The following is a 21096-nucleotide window of genomic DNA, read 5'->3' on the forward strand; positions in this document are numbered from 1 at the left end:
GGATTGAAATCCACGGGGACACCATGTTTTTCTGTTTTGGAAGACATTTTGAAGACATATGTTTTTATATTGCTGCGCTTATGTGCATTTTCCACACGGTCATTCTTTGCAGATAAGCATGTGGCTTTTGGCACCTTAAAAGGAAAATTTTACACTTTGCTTCACTTTGCCGCCAAGAAGAGGTAGCAAGCTTGAGGCAACCTCACGATGACTTTTTCATTCTGACTATGGATGACGACGCTTTTGCCACTCTCCTCCCGTCAAGCCGACACAAAGGGATGTTGTCGCCTTGCTTTGGACTTTGTATCTTTGGGAGGCGAGGGAGATAATGACTCTGACTCCTTCGATCACCGCCGTTTTGTGATTAATATGGTGCCGAGACGTAGGACTACCGCCTGTCTTGCTCCCTCGCCGGTACCATGCAGCATCACGCGAAGACCACGCAGTTGTACAGCTGTCGATGTGACATAGTGGATGAGACCTCACCCAGGACTTTGTCCAATTCCAAATGTACTCTTGGTTTTGTGGAGTTCTTCAAGGTGACTGTCTTTTTGTGTGTTGGTTTTGTTATTTTACGTCCGGTCCACTTGGAACGGACTTGACGTTTTTTTGCGGTACCCCGGAGCCAGTGAGGTCAATATGGGGAAGCCCCTGAGTCGCCCGGACTGTCTACAACAGAATCCCCGTTGCCTGGGCAAAGGCGATGAGGACGAGGCTTATATTGAGGATTGCTACGTCCCGCAGAGGTCCATATATGACACCATGCGCATCAATGAGCAGATTGATCAAGGGGCCAAATTGTGCCAACCCTCGCGGAGCACTTTGGGCTCGGGTGGGGAGATACGAGGCGAAGGAAGTACTCTGTCCAGCAACGGAACTATCGGAGCCGACCTTGGAAGCGTTTTTGTCTCTCGGGCTGTGGAAAACCACGGAGGCGCCAGGAAACTGGACGAGAGAGTAATCTTTGATGCCCTAAAACTGACTGGCGATGCTCGGATTATTTCACCGCCTGTGGGCATCGTGAGTTCAGGTCTGACTAACATGTCTTCGGTGTCTGCCTCGGGAGTATCTCTGGTGGCCAAAAGGCGCTACCAGGCCGGAGAGAAGCGGGATAACCCAAACCGTCGGTCTTGGAAAGCTTTTATGCCACCAAGCTTTCCAGAGTTTACAGAGAGAATTGAGTTGGTTGACTGTTCAGAAAAGTGTTCTCCGGCAGCGGGCCTGCCTCACTCTCCTCTTACCACTGTTCAGATGGCTCACTCATCCACGCCAACCTGCTCTACGCCATCCTTACCGCCTTACACACCCTCACCGTCATCCTCCCCTCACACCCCTCCAGTCTTTTCTTCACCCACAGTTTTCCCCTTGCCACCTCTCCCGCAGCATCCCAGCAAACCGAGGCAGCTTCACCCTTCATTGCACAAAGCTAAACAATCTGATCCGTCTGCCTCACCTTCCAAAGACCCATGGCACACATTTAGCCACATCCCCGCGACTTGTGAGCGGCAGCAGAGCCCTAGAAAAAAATCAGAACACAAACAAACTAGTAAGGCTGAAATTAAGCAAATTGCTGAGGAAACTGTGGAATTACTGAAAGCTTCAGATTCTGAAAGGGATTCTCCACTTTTAGAACAGGACCAGGGTGACCAGGGTGACGATATGCCTCTTCTCCCACCAAAACCAGTCTTCTGCCCTCCCACCAAGTCCCGCACGTGGCCCCGTGGAATGACACCCGGGAAAAAGACCACAATGGGCCTCAGGCACAACTTTTCCTTCCTCCCACCGCTCCCTCCGCTTTTAGGGGAGGATAGCTGCCAGGATGAAGAATCACTATATTTGCTGGATCCTCCGTCGCCATTCTTGAAGGAAGACGAAAGGCTGGCATATAGAGGTTTACCTCTGTCCCCCTCAAACAGTCAGCTGGGTGGTGATGAGGTTCCGTCCAGGTGGGAAGGCAATCTCAGAGAGCGTACAGCTTCTGAGCTGAAGTTTGAAGAGGACGAGCGTCAAATTCTTGAGGAGGAAGAGGAGATGCTTGAGAGCAGGGAGGACATATGGACTCTGGAAAGAACTAAAGCGCAGGAAGAGAGAGCTGAACGAGAGGAGCGAGAATGGGAAGCTGTCCTAAAATTGGATAACAGGGACACGATTGACCAGTCATGGGAAAAATTGGAATCAGAAGGATGGGAATTAAGCGGCTCTTCTGGACAGTGGCCTGTGTTAACTCCCCCTGTTGGCTTTGGAGGCCTTGAGGCACCAGGCGCCTCGCCCGGCACCTGCACCAGTTCTGAGGCCGAATCAGATGACCTCTTCCTAGAGCTGGAAAGACAATGTGAAGAGGAGGAAGGGCACGAGGGTGTGGAGATGAGTGTCGATCCCGATCCTCTTGATCCATATTCTCTTCCCTACGGGGAAGAGGAAGAATCCAGTACAGATAGCGAAAGTTGTGAAGGAAACCATCCTTTAGCTAAACCCCCTTCTTCTGGGTCACACGTTGACCTAAAAGACTTTGACTCAAAGCGCGCGCAGGACTGTGAAAAAGAACACTGCTTCATCGATGATGATGTTATCCGTTTGGATTCTGAGAACCAGATGAGTTTCCCCGCTGACTCAGCTTTTGGTTACCCCCAGGAATCAGACTCGAACTGCATCCACCCCTTCCAACCGGACAGAACGGCCATCGGCGAGGCTGACTGTGAAAAGGAAATAGCAGCAGAAGTTGAGACAGACCTGGATAGCGGTGCATCGTTGCAATGCGATTCTCCATCCCCTCCGATTCCTGTGAATATATTTGGCTCAGAGGACACGGAGCAAGAAGTGGAGTTAAAAGATGTGTTTGAAGCTAACTTGGATCTTTTTGATCACTCGAGTTTGGACGGCGGTGAGAGGGCTGTCGGGTATCACTCCCATGAACCTCTACACATGGTTGATGAAAACCCAGAAATGTCCAAACATGATGTTGAAAATCAGGCTTCCTGCTTGGATGCCTCGTTTCCATTTGAGGAGTCTGATGTGATTTTTTTGGAGGTGGAGATGCAAAATTTCATCCCCATTGATGTTTCTGGACAAGTCGTGGACATGGAAAGTCCAAGTGATGTGAAAGCAAGTACCCCAAGATCAGCTTCTTCTCCTTGCCCTCAGCTACTAGACCAGTCTTGTAGTTTTTCTCAGTCCCTCTCTGAATCAAACTGTCTTTCGCCCCCTGAACTCACACACTCACCCCCTGTATCCTCCTTATCTCAGTGCCCCATTAAATCAGACTCCTGTTCGGCTACCTCTAAAGATTCAGAGGCTTTTGTGATGTCAGATAGTTTTGTTTACCTGGCAGTATCGGCACCTCCCCAGTTTTTAAACGAGTACCCTCCATCCCCACTCGAAAACTCAAATTCCCCAAGCCCGGAACTCGAAGCACCTTCCTGCTCAGGCCAAGATGAGAACGAGGAGGGCCCCGTCCTGTCCCCCGACAGTTTTGTTTATATGGCAGCACCTGAGCGGCCCATGCCCGGCCCGTCGGAAGTCAGCTCGGCTTGCGAGGACATCCAAGACTTGGATTCGTATTCAGAGGGCACTCAGTCAGGGATGGATGGGGTGGAGTTTGTCTTGGGCTCCGTGACCGGAGATGATAGTGACTGGGAGTCTGACGGATCAGCTCTGGACCTCCCGGTGCTCAGGTCCAACGACCCAATGTGGGACCGACTGGAGCCTGGCCTGCTACAAGTTCTCTTCAGTCAGACAGAGACCAGCCCGGTAGAAGATGGGTCATTGAGGGGATCCCCGGTGTGTCCTTCAGGAACCACCTTCACGGCCAGTGAGGCCTCTGAATCAGACAGTGGATCAACCCAAGAATGTTCCGACACAGAAACACAGGAAGAGGTATGCGATTATTGACATTTCATATGTTTCAAAACGGGTTCAAGTTATGCAGACACCGTCGTTGACCAGCTGCGTTTGTGAGCGGGACAACTTTAAAAACGATTGCAACTCGATGCTGTACACTTGTGCGTGGCAGTCCTCAAGTTGTATGTGCGTATTTAAGGTGGGCATTTGGGTGCGAGGTCGCCGCTAATCTGCGTTTCAGTGCGTGAGTGCTCTCGAGTTATTTTTGTATGTGAAGCTGAAAGCGGCGGCAGCCTGTTTGTTCGGTTCGTGTCGGCTTTGCGTTGACTTTTTGCCTAGGTACACAATGCCTCGGGTGATGGGTGTGTCCCTTGTGTGCATTTGCTGTCTGGGTCAGTGGATCTTTTCTTTCATAATGAACCATAGTATTGTTTTTGTTCAAAAGTATACACATGACGTAAAACATTTAGGTTTTGCAAAGAGCACTCGTGTATAAGAACATGTTATGTTCATAATGATTTGTTATGGCTGCCTTCTTTTTGCAGTATAGCATTTAGCGCAGCAGCATGCGGTCAGAGCTAAAAGTATTGTCCAATCTCTGATCACCAAATTTGAACCATGTGACCTCTGTGAAATGCATCATACAATTAGATGCAACACAAGGGCCCAGTTGAGCCGCGATGTGTTCCAGAGTGAAAAACTCAAGCGGATTTCAGCATTGTGAGACAAACAATGTTTTTTTTTTGTCTTATATTATCTTAATTTGATAGCTACAGGCTTTGAGTGCATCTTTCATCTGTCCCAAACTCATTTTTGTAACGTTTTCTATTATCTTTGACGGTGAACTTATGTCTTGTTGATGTCAGTATTTGTGGCCATACTTGAGATTGAAGCCGCCAAATTCTATCTTTATTTTTTGTTGTCAGAGGTGACATTGACGCCTCCCCTGTTATGAAGTCATTTTTAGGCCTCTTGTCAACTGACCCCCCCCCCTCCTCAAGGACCTCTCATGGACGCTTGGATGCTTTTGTTTATGTGATAAGAAGGCGAGAGCTTAAACAGTACACGCGTGTGCATCATCTCTCCCGTTAGCTTGTTGATGCTTGTGATGCTGAGATAAGAGCAAACGGCGTGCACGCTGGCAGACGTGCGCTCCCAACAGAAAGGATTTCGGATCGGTGGTGGAGGGAGCGAGGGTGATAGGGGGTCGCTCATTTAAAGGGCCGAGCGGGCTTTTGTGTGTCCCCCCCCGCAGTCAAGACAGACTACACGGACAGATGGACCATGCTGTTTAATGGCTTGAGGGTGCAAGCGCACAGACGGGCTAGCTTCTGATAGGACTTCTCAAGATTTGAAGGATCAAAAATTGAATGGCTTGGCCGTATTTTTTCCTTAATGGGTGGAAATATAGTGATTTTTCGGCGGCAGGAAAATGACAAATGAAAATTGGCAAACCATATTGACTCATTAAAGGACAACCGAAAGTTGTGTCCATAATTTGTAAAATCACTTCAAATGACTTCTACTGAGCGTATTTTACAAAGATTCCACGGCTTATAGCTATATTTTACGTTTTAAGACTTGCGCTGAATATTCAGGAAGTCTTGTTTTCCAGTTGACGATGCCTGACGTGACGTCACGGAGGGAACGCCCCTGACCGAGAATTTGAATTAGTTTTGGGACACTTTAAGTCATTTTTATTGGTGTTTTGCATTTGACTAAAAATATCAGCCTGCATTTTTTTGGGTATTTTAGATGCTAGAAAATGTTTTTCTGATGTCAGTTAGGAAACAAAAAATGGTGTCGGTTGTCCTTTAACAAAAGTGTTGCCTATTTTTTTTTCCATAACAGGGATTTACAACATCACCGCTATCAGCTTCTCCGACTGTTTGTCTCTTGTTTGCCCCCCACACCGACTTCCTGCCCACCGCCCGGTCACCTTCGCTCACTTCCTGCCTTTCAGCAGCCCCCACCATTCTTTCCTGCCGTAACGAGGGGGGAAAAACAAGTCATGGCTTTGACAAAGTCACGCCACCCTGATAACTGCGCTCGGAATAATAAAACAAGTGTTGGCTCTATCCGCGGGTTGCGGTTTGAGGTTTTGCTCCTCAATGTCGTGCTTTTTTTTGCAAAGGATGTGAAAAAAGTAATTCTTTGTGTTATTTATGTATTTTTTTTTCGGTCAAAAAAATGATTTATTATATTAATCAGACATGTGTGAAAAGTTTCCTCTCTTCACTTCTTTTAATTTATCTAGCTATCTATCTGGCTCGCTAGCTAGCGATCTAGCGATCTAGCTGGCTAGCTAACGATTTACTATTAGCTAGGTAGCGAGTTAGCTCCCTCAGAGCTATCTATTAGCTCGCTTATGAATGAGTTAATATTATATTTTAATATTTTACCCTTGTGGAATTTTCTATTGCGCATTGATGTGAAAGTGTGAATTCTATTCGGGTCAAGTCACAGGAAGTTTATTTTCATGCAAATTTTTTGGTGTCGTGGCTTTTCACTTATTTGTTTATCTTTTTGGGCTTGATTTTTATCAGCGAAACAACAAATCGGATTAGCGAGTTAGCTCGCTTGAAATTCACTCCAACCCCAACCCACCGTACTGTTTAAAAACAAGCGTAAACATGACTCAGCAAAGTGGAAATTAATCAATTCCTAACAAAGTGATTTCCTCTTTGTGATGATAACATAAAATAACATTTTAATGCTTCAATGTTGTTGTTTTTTTGTCGTTGTGGCTGCTCTGTACAGTTCTCCCCTTTCCTGGCCACATGTTGTTGTTTGAAGCAGTTTTAGATGAAAGAGAAGCAAATCAAAGCGTCCTTTCACCAGTGGATCAGAGACATCATGCTAAAAAATTGCACGTGTCTGCTAGAGGCGAAGTTTGATAATAATAATAATAACACATTTCATTTGTAAGTGCCTTTCAAAACTCTCAAGGACACTTTACAGTCATTTTTTCTACGGGTGAGCAGCGGCAGCCACACGCGCCAGTGTTCACTCGATGCAAGCAGACACACTTCATTAATAGCTGGTTCCCTTGCTTGTCTCCAATGCAAGACTATGAAAGGCTAATCCAATCCAAATGCGGACTCTTTCTGTGTCCCGATCATCAGGCTCTGGAACGAGAGAAGGTGGACAGCGTTCAGGTCAAGCTCCAGCATGTCAACGCCGTCGGCCAGGGTCTGATCCAAAGCGCTAGCAAGAACACGGATACGAGGTCGCTGGAACATGACCTGGATGAAACCAACCAAAGATGGAACTCGCTCAACAAGAGGGTAACGACAAAGTCCACGCCAAAAAATGTGTACGCCAACAAACCTCTTGGTAACCAAATCGCATCCACGTGTTTTCTTCCAGGTGGCCGAGAGAATTGCCCAGTTGCAGGAGGCCTTGTTGCATTGTGGGAAATTCCAAGACGCCCTGGAGCCGCTGCTCAGTTGGCTTAGCGATACAGAGGAGCTCGTGGCCAATCAGAAGCCGCCGTCGGCTGAGTACCGCGTGGTCAAGGCCCAGATCCAAGAGCAGAAGGTGGGATGAGGATTTGGTTGTCAATTATGTCATCGTTCAGAAACAAACAATGTGGAGAAGTCGAGTGACGCTTCCATGTGTTTATCGAACATCCATTTCCTGTGTTTGTAACTTTGGGGGAGCGCGCTTGGATATCAATCACATTTGTTTACATACACCACTATGACGATACCGAGATAAATGATAAATGAAACACGGCGCTCATTTTCTTATACAGTGATACCTTGGCTTACAAACGTAAGACAGAGTGTGTAAGGCGAAAAATGTGTATCCCAAAAATTTATTTCCCATAGGAAACCATTAAAATGAGAATAATCCGTTCCCAGGTCGCCCAAAAACATAATTTTCTACTTTTTAAGCCTTAAAACTACACAAAATATACCCTATTTTATATATAATAAATGTCCTATGGTATTATAATTAAAGAAATAAACTGTACTGTATAATGAAGTTGTTTTATTTACCTTTGTGATGGTCGTTGATGGCTTGATGGAATGGACGGTTTCCTCAGCATTAAACACTTGATGAGGAACGTAGCCTTCTTTCAACATCTTGAGGAATGATCCCTTATAGGTGCTTTCTCTGCAATAATTTTACCTAGTGCCTCATCAATTGTGTTCTGTTTAGCTGGGTTGATAGCTTTTTGCGTCAAAGTCAGCTTTATGGTCAAATATGCTCAAAGTTGAAACTCTCACTGTCGTCTGCCTGTCTCTTTAATGTTTAAACCCCCCCCTCACTGCTGCGTTCTTGACCAATCACGTGGCTTGAATAGAGGGGAATAGAGGACAAAAACAGTCGGCTGCCATTTTGTTGTTAGAACAGGCTCGTTCGCAAACAGACACATCACGCAATGAGGCACCGCCGTGTACGAAAGAAAGTTCGTATGCCAAGGTAAAATTTTCATAAATGTAACATTCGTAAACCGAAAAGTTTGTAAACCAAGGGGTTCGTAAACCGAGGTATCACTGTACTTTCCTTTGTTTGCCGTCCAGCTTCTCCAGAGGTTGCTGGATGACCGGCGGCCCACGGTCGAGATGATCCGAGCCGAGGGCGAGCGTATCTCATCCACTGCTGACGCTCAGGATCGGGAGAAGATCCAGCTGCAGCTGCAAAGTCTTGCTCAGAGATGGAGTGACCTCCTAGACAAAGCTAGTTCCAGGTACCAGCTTCAAAGCCTACTTGTGTTTTCTCAGTTTTATTTTATTGTGTTTTTCCGGAGATGTTTCTGCGGTGAATAACTTCACGCAAACACAACAAAATAAAATGATTGCAAACAGGGTGAGCCAAGCCAACATCTGGTATGCTTGTGGTGAACTTGTTTGCTTCAAACACTCAAAATGCTGCAAAAAAATGACCTCTTGAAATAGGTTTGCTTTGTCCTTATTTTTAGTCCAAATTAGAAATATCTTTTAACTCATTTTTCAGATTTAGGATTAACCAGAATGTCCTTATCAGGGTTTATAGCGCCACATGTTGCTTTGGCATCTACTTAACACATTTTAAGTGTCTCACAAAATAAAAATAAGTGTTTTTTTTTGGGGGGGTGTCGACGGTTATCTGATGCGCGCACACGTGAAGCGTTTCTGAAACAGTTAGAGAGCAATAAAAATGCTAATAAAAATGCTCTCCCCCCCGTCTTTCGGCGTCAGGCAAAGGCAGCTGGAAGAGCTGCAGGTGTTGGCTCTCCACTTCCACGAGGCTCTGGAGCCGCTCGGCGAATGGCTGAGTGCCACCGAAAGGCGCGTCAGCTCCGCTGAGCCCATGGGAACCCAAACGGCCAAGATCAGCCAGCAGATTGTTAAACACAAGGTACCCTTGTACTAAACACTTGTATTCTCCAACGTGTTTTTTTTTTATTGACAACAGAGACAAACAAACATCTTATATATTACATATTGTACGTGATACTTCTCCGTAACCGCCTAAAAGTGAGTTCGTTTGAAAAAAAAAAACATTGACATTGCCTGCTTTTGGCGGGGAAAAGAGGGTCAAAATGTGATGCTAATAAAAAAAATGACATTTTGACCCCCTGTTAAAAGTTAAATATGGCCTTGGCTTGCCAAATTAGTTGAATTGTAACATATATGTTGTTTATTAATGATGACAACAACATTAGTAACCTACACATGTCTAAAAGTCCTAACATGGTTCGAGCTAGAAAGTTACTTAGCTACATTGAAAGCTAGCTAAATAAAGTTAAAGCTAGTTCTCAATTTCGTCTGAGTTGAATTGCTCCCTTTTGGAAGTTAAAGATGATTTTGGCTTGCCAAAATTGTTGAATTGTAACATGTGTGTAGTTTATTAATTATGTCAAAAAACATTGGTAACCATATATAGAAGTCCTCACATGGTTAGAGCTAGAAAGATAGCTAGCTAGCTACATTGAAAGCTAGCGAGTTGAATTCCGTGTTTTTCATTAACCACAGAGACAAAGAAACAGCTTACATATTGTACATGATACTTCTCAGTAAAGGCCTAAAAGTGAGTTTGTTAAAAAAAAAGTGACATAGCCTGCTTTTGGCTGTCACTTTTAGCAGCAAAGAGGGTCAAGCTTTGATTCTAGTAAAAAAAAAAATTGACATTTTGACTCCCTTTTGGAAGTTAAAGATGATTTTGGCTCGCTAAAATTGTTGAATTGTAACATGTGTGTAGTTTATTATGTCAAAAAACATTGGTAACCATATATAGAAGTCATCACATGGTTAGAGCTAGAAAGATAGCTAGCTAGCTACATTGAAAGCTAGCTAAATGAAGTTAAAGCTACTTCTCAATTTCGTCTGAGTTGAATTGCGCGTTTTTTATTGACAACAGAGACAAACAAACATCTTACATTTTAAATATTGTACATGATACTTCTCAGTAAAAGCCTAAAAGTGAGTTTGTTCGAAAAAAAATGTGACATAACCTGCTTTTGGCTGTCACTTTTAGTGGCAAAGAGGGTCAAGCTTTGGATTGGATTGGATTGGATATGCCTTTATTCGTCTCACAGTGGAGACATTTACATTTGATACTAGTAAAGAAAAAACATTGACATTTTGACTCCAAATATAGCTTTGGCTCGTCAAATTAGTTGAATTGTAACATGTTATTCTTTATTATATATATATATATATATATATATATATATATATATATATATATATATATATATATATATATATATATACACACACACAAAATCCTCACATGGTTCGAGCTAGCAAGATAGCTAGCTAGCTACATTGAAAGCTAGCTAAATGAAGTCCGAGCTACTTAATTTTGTCGGGTTGAATTGCCACAGCAGTAACATGCATATCTCTATACGCATAAATTACATAGTACGATCAAAAATGGCGACAATGAGGAGGGATTAAAAATTATAATCTAAACAATAAAAAATTGAGGATGGCGATGTTGTGGTAAGTATAAATACAATAAATTTTAATTACGATACACCCAATCGATGAAAAAAATACATTACAGCAACATGACCCATAAAACTTCGTTTACATAATTTTCCCATTTGTGGCTTGAAATTATTCTTTTTATATTATGTTTTATTGTTCATTCGTCATTATGATTTTCAGTTTTATGATTTATCATCTGCATGCTCATTTGTTTGTGTCCATCTTTTGTTCCCTTTTCCATTACCCGTCCCCTTCCATCAAACACACACACACACAAAACCCTCCCAGGCCATTCAAGACGACGTGTTCGCCCGCGAGTCCGACGTGGTTCGACTGCGTTCCCTCAGCCAATCACTAGCTCCACTCAGCTGCGCATCAGACCGTGATTGGCTGGGCGATCGGGTGGAGGCGGTGCAATCGGGCCACGCCCAGCTTTCCGAATGGTGTAAGCGGCGAGCTGCGCTGCTGGAGCAGGCGCTGGCCAACGCTCGTCTTTTTGGCGAGGACGAGGTGGAGGTGCTGAACTGGTTGGCGGAAGTGGGCCAGCGGCTGGCGCTGGTTTCGGTGCAGTGTTACCAGGCCGACGCCCTGGCCGAGCAACACAAGCATGCGCTGGTATGACCGCGATGGGCCAAGAAAAAAAAAACGTAGCAGCTGGAGTCACATTGCAAAAACTGGAGTTAAAAATTCCCATCAGTTGATTTACTGATCGATTAATTAACTCATTCGCTGCCATTCCCAAATTTATTTGGGAATTGAAAAGTGTGACGTAGAATTTGTTCGGGTTTGGGTTTTTCTTGTGGGTAGTGTCGATAAAGCGCTGGTCAGACCTATGGCAATGTTTTTTTCAGCTTCAGCTGTTGCTAAAGCGCTATATAAATCAATATGTATTGTATTTTGTACAGTCGCCCCATTTCAAGCTCAGATAACTCCAGGCCCATATAATTTAGTAATTAACTTTTTTTCCCAGATGAAAGTTTGTTAACTCATTCATTGCCATTCACGAATTTATTCGTGAATTGAAAATATGACTTAGAGCGCCATTCCTGAATTTGTTAGTTTTTTTTTCTTCTTCTTGTTTGGGTGCCGATAAAGCGCTGGTCAGACCTCTAGCAATGTTTTCCCTTCCGCAAGGGGGCAGCATTTCTCTTTTTTTTCCCCCATGTTTTAGCGCTTTGCTCCAGCTTCAGCTGTTGTTAAAGCGCTATATAAACCAATAAGTATGTTTTGCATGTATTTTGTGCATCCGCCCCCATTTCAAGCTCATATAACTCCAGATCCATCTTTTTTTTTTCTGATGAAAGAAGAGAGTCTAAGGTTTCCTGCGCTGAATTGAATGTTTATGTAAAATGACAAAAACCCTGGCACTGGAGTGGACACATTTTTGCATATTGTCTGGCAGTGAATCAGTTAACTAATAATTGAACAAATACACAATATGCAAAATACACAAAAAAAAATTGTGATATTCGGGCGCTGGGCTGAATCCAATGTTGATATTTTATGTTGCCGTTGTATTTTTTTTCAGTGTAGAACTATGTTTTTTCTAAACAGTCATCAAATATTGCTTATGACTGTCTTTCATGACCAAAGTGTCAATTTTAAACAATGTAGATGTTAAAGACATTTTCTATTCCTTCACAGTCTCTAAATGAGGAGATTGTAAGCAGGAAGAAGACAGTGGACCAAGCCATCAAGAACGGACAAGCACTACTCAAGCAGACCACAGGTGGGGTGTCCTTTGGTTTTCGCTAATCCAATCCTTTGGTGGTTCTTGGTTCTTTCTGTAGTCCTCCGTTCCCCAAGCCTTTTGTTATCTCTTGATATTGTTTGTCTTTGCTAATCAATATTTGGTGTTGGTTAACCTGGTTTTCGTCACTCCAGGTGAAGAAGTTCTGCTGATCCAAGAGAAGCTGGATGGCATCAAATCCCGCTACGCCGAGATGACCGCGGGCAGCAGCAAAGCGCTCCGCACGTTGGAGCAGGCGCTGCAGCTGGCCACGCGATTCGCCGCCGCCCACCATGACCTCAACCAATGGTTGGACAACGTGGAAGCAGAGCTCAACGATTCGGAGCCCGACGCCTCGCTTGCCTACCAGGAGCGACAGAAGGTAGAGTTTCTCAACTACAAGGTCATGTCATGTCATTGTATCTTTTTTCTCTTTATGCAGATGTTCCCCTACTTACAAACATTCAAGTTACCAACAACTGTAAACTTTTTGTAGTAAGATATGTAGTGTTCTCTCCAGATGTACATATCTTTATTGACATACTGATATAAATCTTAAATATACATTCCATACAAAATATAATACTGAAGCAACTTACGAACAAATTCACCTTACAAACAACCGTTTGTAACGTATCTCGTTCGTAAGTTGGGGAGTGTCTGTATATTGTATTGTATTTCGTACAGCCACCTCCATTTCAAGTTCATATAACTCCAGAACCATATAACTTGGGAATTAACTCTTTTTTTTCCTGATGAAAGAAGAGAATCTAAGGTTTCTTACGCTGAATTGAATGTTGATGCAGTCCTAAAACTCAATATTCTGTGGGTCCTGGAATTCAAGTGAATATGACAAAAACCCTGGCACCCGAGTGGACACATTTTTGCACGTCTGACAGTGAGATGTACATGTACCAGATGTACATGTACATATCTTTATCGACATACTTATATAAATCTTGAATATACATTTCATACAAACTATAATACTGAAGAAACTTACAAACAAATTCACCTTACGAACAACCGTTCGTAACGTATCTTGTTCGTAAGTTGGGGAGCGTCTGGATATTTTTGTCATATTTTCCTTTTATTTTGTAGGAGTTGAAGAAAGTATCCGCTGAGAAGCGGCTGGTGTTGGACACCGTCAATGAAGTGGGCAGCGCCCTGTTGGATCTCGTGCCCTGGCGAGCTCGCGAGGGCCTGGACCGACTGGTCGCTGACGCCAACCAGCGCTACAGACAGGCGGACGACACCATCACGCAGCGGGTGCAGCTCGTGCAGGCCGCCATCCAGAGGTCGCAGCAGGTATTGTGATCTCACTGCCAGACTGGAATATTTCGACTTCTTTCACTTGTTTCTCGTTATCATCACCGTATCGTGTTTTTACTGACACACGGTTCTCCCTGCATTCCTTTATTGTCACAGTACGAAGAGGCGGTGGATGCAGAACTGGCCTGGGTTGGCGAGACGGAGCGCAAGTTAGCATCGCTGGCCCCGCTGAGCCTGGAACCTGACGTGACGGTGGCCCAGCTTCAGGTCCAGAAGGCCTTCAACATCGACATCATCCGACACAAGGACACAGTGGACCAGCTACTCGCCACCAGGGATGATATCCTGGAGACTTGCAGTGAAACGCAGAAGGATGCGCTGAAGGTGGGTTAGGTGTGGGCGCAGAAACTCAACTATAAGCTAGACCATTGGCGCTCGAACTTTTTACAAGGACCACTTGAAAAGCGGGAAAAAAATTGTGGACAGACACTCCCCAACTTACGAACGATATACGTTCCGAACGGTCGTTCGTAAGTTGAATTTGTTCGTAAGTTGCTTCAGTGCTATATTTTGTTTGGAATATATGTTTAAGGCTTATATAAGTATGTTAAAGGCTTGTATAAGTAACCTGTATTGGTTTGTATGATGCATTGCTAGATGAAAGAAGAGAGGATCCAAGCGTCCTTTTTACCAGTGGATCAGGGATGTCATGGTCAAATGTGCACGTCTGTTACAAGCTAAATGTTGAAAACAAACACGAAGCTGTAGCATCCATTGACGAAAAGAGATTATCTCACATCTCCTGTTCCATGTAAATCCGCTTCAATTCCTAGCTGCGACAATTCCACATACGCATCAGCGCTCCAATTGATTAGTTTATCATTAGACAAACGAATGAATAAACAAACAGTCAGACAACTTTTCGCCCGCTATGGTGCGCACTCTTCCTCAGGTGAAGACGGACTCCTTGAGTTCCCGCTACGACGCTGTCAACCAGAGCCACAGTGGGCGCTTCGCGGCCCTGGAGCAGGCCCAGGTGCTGGTGGCCCGCTTCTGGGAGACTTATGAGGAACTGGAGCCGTGGCTGGGTGAGACCGAGGCCCTCATTGGTCAGCTGCCGCCAGCCGCCATCGACACGGAGACCCTGCGGTTGCAGCAGGACCAGATGAGGGTAAAATCATCACGCAATCGTTTTTTTTTTCTTCAAACTGTATAAATGTATTTGTGATTAACAGTTTCAGTTGTTTTTACATCTCTAGATGTTCCTACTTTATTATACGTCATGGTCGGCGGCGATTTTATTGGAACGACCGTTATAACGTGCAGTGATACCTCGGTTTACAAACCCCTTGGCTTACCAACTTTTCGGTTTACGAACGTAAAATTTTTGAAAATTTTACCTTGGCATACAAACTATTTTTCGGGATACACACGGGGCGCCACAATGAGTTCACAGATAGTTCAAAGATAGAGTGTAGACTGCAAGGTTAAAATATCCCATCAAACAGGCTCCACAAACAACCCGCACAAGCCATCTAGATGTACACTTGATGCAAAAAGCTATCAACCCAGCTAAACAGAACACAATTGATGAGGAACTAGGTAAAATTATCGCAGAGAAAGCACCTACAAGGGATCATTCCTCAAGATGGTGAAAGGAGAAGGTTACGTTCCTCATCAAGTGTTTAATGCTGATGATTCCTATGGGGAGTTAATTTTTGGGATACACACTTTTCGCCTTACACACCAATTAAGTTTGTAAGGCACGGTATCACTGTATGGATTCGTGATCTCCCTCGAGGTACATTGCAACGAGATTGGACTGTCTTTTCTATGTTGCCGTTCAGCTGCTGAGAGAGTCCATCGCCGAGCACAAGCCGCACATCGACAAGCTCCTGAAAATCGGACCCCCGCTAGCCGAACTGAGCGCCGCCGAAGGCCCGCGAGTGACGCAATGCTACGACGAAGCCGAGCGCCGATATCTAGCAATTAAGGGGGAGGTGAAAAGTCGCGCCGCTCTCCTGGATGAGGCCGTGTCGCAGTCCGCTCAGGTAAGACGAACCTCAAGTAAAGTGTGACTACACAACAGCATGCCTTTTTTTGGGTTGTGATTATTCGGCTAAAACGTTGACATTGTGGTGCGTGAATTCCCACCTCCGGTTGCCGCTGTCCTTTTTTTTTTTTTTTTAACCGTGGAGGCATGTGTCAAATTTAACTGGTTGTGTTATTTCTCCACCCTCCATCCATCCATCCATCCATCCATCTGTGTGTCCTAAACCTCCTTATCTGTCCTTTAACCATCCCGTCCGCCACGCCGTCACACCCTGTCGTCGCTAATGTGTTGTCGCCGCATGTCATCACCACCACCACTTTCCTCCATGGTCACTGCTCACTGCTGTCGCCCAGCTTGTAGAGGTAAGATGGACTGCTTCATTCTAGTACGCGCATTCTTCTGCACAAAAAAAATGGTTGACATAGCTCAAACATTGATTTTCGGTCATTTTTTTTTTTTCACTGTATAAAAAGAATGAATGCAGATGCTCTCCTACTTACGAACATTCAAGTTACGAACACATACGAATCTTTTTGTAGTAACATGTAGTATTATCTCCAGTTGTACATTTAATTATCTTCATAGAGCATATATTTTATTAAATGTTTATTTTTCAGTACAATCCAATGCAGCTTACTTATACACGCCTTAAAATGACGTATACAAACCTTAAATCTAATACATATTGATTTATATAGCGCTTTAACAACAGCTGAATCTGTTATGAAAAAGCGCTAACATGGACAAAAGACAAATTATGCACCCTGGTGGAAAGGAAAAACATTGCCAGAGGTCTGACCAACGCTTTATCGACATCCCCGCAAGAAAAACCCAAATTAACGTAGAACCTAGTTTTCAATTCATTTTATAAACACCACAGTGTCAATTCAGCTAAGTTCTCCCAAATCCTTCTAGTTCCACGATAAGATGGACCCTCTTCTGGAGACCTTGGAGGTGGCCGTGCAGCGCCTACGTCAACCACCTCCGGTGGCGGCCGAGGTAGAAAAGATCCGTGAGCAGTTGGCCGATCACCGGGCGCAGGGTGTGGAACTGGACAAACTGCTGCCCAGCTTCTCGGCCCTCTGCGCCCGTGGAGAGGAACTCATCGGGCGGGCGGCCCGCGATGATCCAGCTGCTCAAGGTAAGTGAGGAAGCTCCAAATAGTGAAAATCTGTGACTAACTGACACCCTCCAAACGGTGCCACCAGCCGTTCATTCCCGCCTACTGCGCCTGCGCTCATTGTGGGATGAGATTCGCCAACGGGCCGAGGAGCGCGACAGCAAACTCAACGACGTGCTGGACCTGGCAAGCAAGTTCTGGGCGGACGTGGCGGCGCTGTTGAGCACGTTGCGCGACTCGCAGGACATCGTCAAGGAGTTGGAGGACCCTGGCGTGGACCCCTCGCTCATCAAGCAGCAGATCGAGGCTGCCGAGGTAGGATACCTTAGCACATTTATTAGACATAAAATAAGGTATATTTTGTGTAGTTTTAAGGCTTTTTTTAGTCGAAAATAATCATAATAATAATAATACATTTCATTTATAAGCGCCTTTCTAAACTCTCAAGGTCACTTTACAGTCAAAGGATAAGTTTTTGCTGTGGGTGAGCAGCGGCAGCCACACGTTATGGGGACCTGGGAACGGATTATTCTCATTTCAATGGTTTCCTATGGGAAATGAATGTTTGGAATACACAGTTTGCCTTACACACACTTTCTGTGAACCAATTAAGTTCGTAAGCCAAGGCATATATATGTGTGTGCGTGTGTGTGTGTGTGTGTGTGTGTGTGTGTGTGTGTGTGTGTGTGTGTGTGTGTGTAAATGTGTGTGTGTGTGTGTGTGTTTATTTTATTTAATTGACTTTGTCAATTAAAATAATCCGAAAATAATGTGTTCATGTATTTATTTATCCATCTATGTATTTATATTATGTATTATTGTAATATGTGTTTGTTTGTTTGTTTATAATGGACAAATATTTGCCCGGTCCAGGCCATCAAAGCGGAGACGGACGGCCTGAGGGAGGAACTGGAGTTTGTCAGGACCCTTGGGGCTGACCTCATCTTTGCCTGCGGCGAAACCGAGAAACCTGAAGTGAAGAAAACCATTGATGAGGTGAATCGCCAACTTTTTTTTTCTCCATTTTTATGCCGAAAATTCAATAATGACTTTCCTTTTGATAATTGAAAGTTATGCATCTGTTGGCTTATTTTTATTCTTTGCAAATTCTCAGATGAACGCCGCTTGGGAAGGTCTGAACAGGACGTGGCGAGAAAGGATGGAGAGGCTGGATGAAGCCATGAGTGCCTCTGTGCAGTACCAAGATTCACTACAGGTGACTAAAAAAAAAAATCATGAAAATCTTACAGTCGTAATAACTCTGTGTCTTTTATAGTCCATGTTTGACTACTTGGATAACGCGGTGATCAAACTGTGCCAAATGACAACAGTCGGTACTGACCTGGGAACAGTCAAACATCAGATTGAGGAACTCAAGGTAGGCCACATTATTGATCTTCTCATTTCAGAACTCCTTAGTATGAGGTCTTGAAAATGTGACTGGATTAAATTGAATGCGGAGGGACACCCGCTATGAACCCACGAACAGCGAGGCTCCTCAAAATAGTGAAATGAATACTTGGAAACTCAAAAATACATCAGACTCCTCACCCCAACTGACTTCTTCTACCTTTTATGGTACTTCCATCGAACAGCAATACAAAGTGGACGTGTACCAGCAGCAGATCGACATGGAGAAGCTATGCCACCAGGGGGAGCTGCTGCTGAAGAAAGTTTCAGACCAGACAGACCGAGACATGATCCAGGAGCCGCTAACCGAGCTGCGCCACCTGTGGGACAATTTGGGGGACAAGATCACCCAGAGACAGGTATGGAGAGCACTCGTGGTCAGAGAATCTCCTTTGATTGCCCCCTCTTAAACTGTTATATCCTCACCGCAGCACAAGCTGGAGGCCGCCCTGCTGGCCCTGGGTCAGTTCCAGCACGCTCTGTCTGAACTGCAGGCCTGGCTGAGCCACACGTACATCACCTTGGACACCCAGCGACCAATCAGCTCAGACCCCAAGGCCATCGAAATCGAACTGGCCAAACATCATGTACGTTTGTCTTCTGATGATGATTTTTTTTTTCACTAAGTTGCATCAGGCAATTAATTTGTCAGTCACCCTGTGTTGCTCCACCACACGGTAACAGATTTTTTTGTTGTTGCTGTTGTTTTTATTTGTGACACTGACAAACATAACAAACTTGACTTGTTCGCTATCTCTGTGATGGAGAATAAGAAGTTATCATATCTAAAAGTTTCATGCTGTTATTTGCTTAGTCAACATGTGTGACTCGAATACACAATTGAAGCACAGACAACCTGGGGTCAATCTGAGGTCAACAGACACGGCAAGTTAAACTGTCATTTTCATTCTTGGGAAACTCCTTTATCACCGAAGCAATTTATGACTTGAAACTCCTTCACAGGAAGAGCTCATTCGCCAGGTTACAAATTTATCAGTTCATGGAAAAGACAAAGTTTTATTGCTTACAGCTGTTCGTGCTTAAAACTCAAGAGGTGTGGTATTGTAATCAAGAAAACTATGTTTTACTAATGTATCACTTTAATTTGCATATACTCTCAATGAATAACTTGGCAGAGGGCTGGAGAATTCAGACATCTGTCATGAATGGCTACGTCTCCTGCCGGCAGTAGTCCACAGTGTCCGATCGAACATCTCTGACACTTTGTCACTAAAATCTCAAATCCGTTGTTCCAGGTTTTGCGCAATGACGTGCTGTCCCATCATGCCACAGTGGAGGCGGTCAACGCGGCAGCCGCCGAGCTCCTGGAGTCATCCCCGGGAGATGAAGCCGGCCACCTCAGGGAACAACTAGACCAGCTCAACCACAGCTGGCAGAATCTCTTGCTCAAGACGCAGGAACGGCAAAAGTTGCTTGAAGCCGCTTTGCACCAGGTCATATCTGAATTTATTTTTCTGAAAATGCTAAAAAAAAAAAAAAACGTATTGACCGTTTTTCAATGATCGCTTGTAGGCGGAGGGCTTCCATGGTGAACTGGAGGAGTTCCTACAGTGGATGAGGCGCACAGAGAGCCAGCTGTCTGCAGCCAAGCCGACTGGAGGTCTCCCCGAGACCGCCAGGGAACAGCTGGAGCAGCACATGGTGACTAAGAAACTCATGTTGACCCAATTTTGGATGTACAGTGTGATAACTCGGCTTACGAACTTAATTGGTTCCCAGAAAGTGTGTGTAAGGCGAAAAGTTCATCTGCCAAACATTTATTTCCCATAAGAAACCATTAAAAATAAGAATAATCTGTTCCCAGGTCCGCATAAAACATAATTTTCTAACTAAATAAGCCTTAAAATTACACAAAATATATCTTAGTTTATGTGTAATAAATGTGCTATTGTATTATAATTAATGTTTCTCGATGATTTCCTTCTTCTGCTCGACTGTAATTTTGTTTTGTGTCCTCTTTGGCTGAACACGAGCCTGTGGTGGGGTCTTTTTCGGTCCCATTATAGCAAAAGTACTACACTCAATAACAAACCACGTCCGCACACTAAAGAAAGCGGGTGATGAAAACTAGTCCGCCAGCCACCGTGGCGCTCCGTGTGTTTTGGTTTGTTGTCCGAAAACTAGTTTGTTTGCCAAGATTATATTCTCGCCAATTTACTGTTCGTAAGGCGAAAAGTTCATCAGCTAAAGCGTTGTCAAAATAACAAATAAAGCACTTAAAATGGAGAAGATCATAAAACTCCAACACCATCCACCCTTTTATGTTTCTGTACCGGTTATCCACAGGAGCTCCAAGGCCAGATGACCCTACGAGACGATCAGTACAACCGGTTACTGAACGCTGGAGAGTCGATGCTTCTGGCTCGCGGTGGTGAGGATGCCGCCGGACCGGGAACCAATCAGACCCAGCAAAACCTGTCCATGCTGCAGAATAAGTGGGCCAGCCTCAACACCAAGATGGACGACCGCCGGGTAAGCTAGTTTGCCGTTTGGAGGTGAAATTACCAGTCTGACTCTTAAATGTCAACGGCGCAGGCTAAACTGGAGGAGGCGCTCTCGCTGGCGACGAGTTTCCAGACTTCCCTTCAGGACACCATCAACTGGTTGACGCAGGCTGAGCAAACCCTGAACATGGCTCAGCCGCCCAGCCTCCTCCTAGATACGGTCCTCTTTCAGATCGATGAGCACAAGGTAGACCACGCCAAACGGAATATTTACCTTCACATCT

At 44.6% G+C, this 21096-nt stretch overlaps 1 protein-coding gene across 16 annotated transcripts in view; it reads left to right on the forward strand.

Annotated features, from left to right (window-relative positions):
* macf1a (microtubule actin crosslinking factor 1a) overlaps positions 1 to 21096 on the forward strand; it is a 135095-nt gene that overhangs the window by 95301 nt on the left and 18698 nt on the right. For 14 of the 16 annotated variants that reach the window (XM_088987053.1, XM_088987061.1, XM_088987055.1 and 11 more), the window contains 22 exons: positions 6963 to 7124; positions 7207 to 7377; positions 8370 to 8536; positions 9027 to 9186; positions 11052 to 11378; positions 12408 to 12492; positions 12648 to 12874; positions 13594 to 13800; positions 13921 to 14148; positions 14717 to 14935; positions 15612 to 15815; positions 16733 to 16958; positions 17026 to 17252; positions 17811 to 17933; positions 18052 to 18153; positions 18214 to 18315; positions 18533 to 18706; positions 18779 to 18934; positions 19604 to 19801; positions 19881 to 20009; positions 20655 to 20840; positions 20904 to 21059. In XM_088987053.1, the coding sequence (XP_088843179.1) occupies positions 6963 to 7124; positions 7207 to 7377; positions 8370 to 8536; positions 9027 to 9186; positions 11052 to 11378; positions 12408 to 12492; positions 12648 to 12874; positions 13594 to 13800; positions 13921 to 14148; positions 14717 to 14935; positions 15612 to 15815; positions 16733 to 16958; positions 17026 to 17252; positions 17811 to 17933; positions 18052 to 18153; positions 18214 to 18315; positions 18533 to 18706; positions 18779 to 18934; positions 19604 to 19801; positions 19881 to 20009; positions 20655 to 20840; positions 20904 to 21059 (3936 nt within the window). The remainder of the gene's footprint in view (positions 1 to 6962; positions 7125 to 7206; positions 7378 to 8369; positions 8537 to 9026; positions 9187 to 11051; positions 11379 to 12407; positions 12493 to 12647; positions 12875 to 13593; positions 13801 to 13920; positions 14149 to 14716; positions 14936 to 15611; positions 15816 to 16732; positions 16959 to 17025; positions 17253 to 17810; positions 17934 to 18051; positions 18154 to 18213; positions 18316 to 18532; positions 18707 to 18778; positions 18935 to 19603; positions 19802 to 19880; positions 20010 to 20654; positions 20841 to 20903; positions 21060 to 21096) is intronic. The other 2 variants (XM_088987059.1, XM_088987062.1) reach the window with 1 other exon arrangement.

The sequence above is a fragment of the Hippocampus bargibanti genome, linkage group LG20, assembly GCF_051943395.1.
Source record: "Hippocampus bargibanti isolate YZ-2025 linkage group LG20, ASM5194339v1, whole genome shotgun sequence".
NCBI lineage: Eukaryota > Metazoa > Chordata > Actinopteri > Syngnathiformes > Syngnathidae > Hippocampus > Hippocampus bargibanti.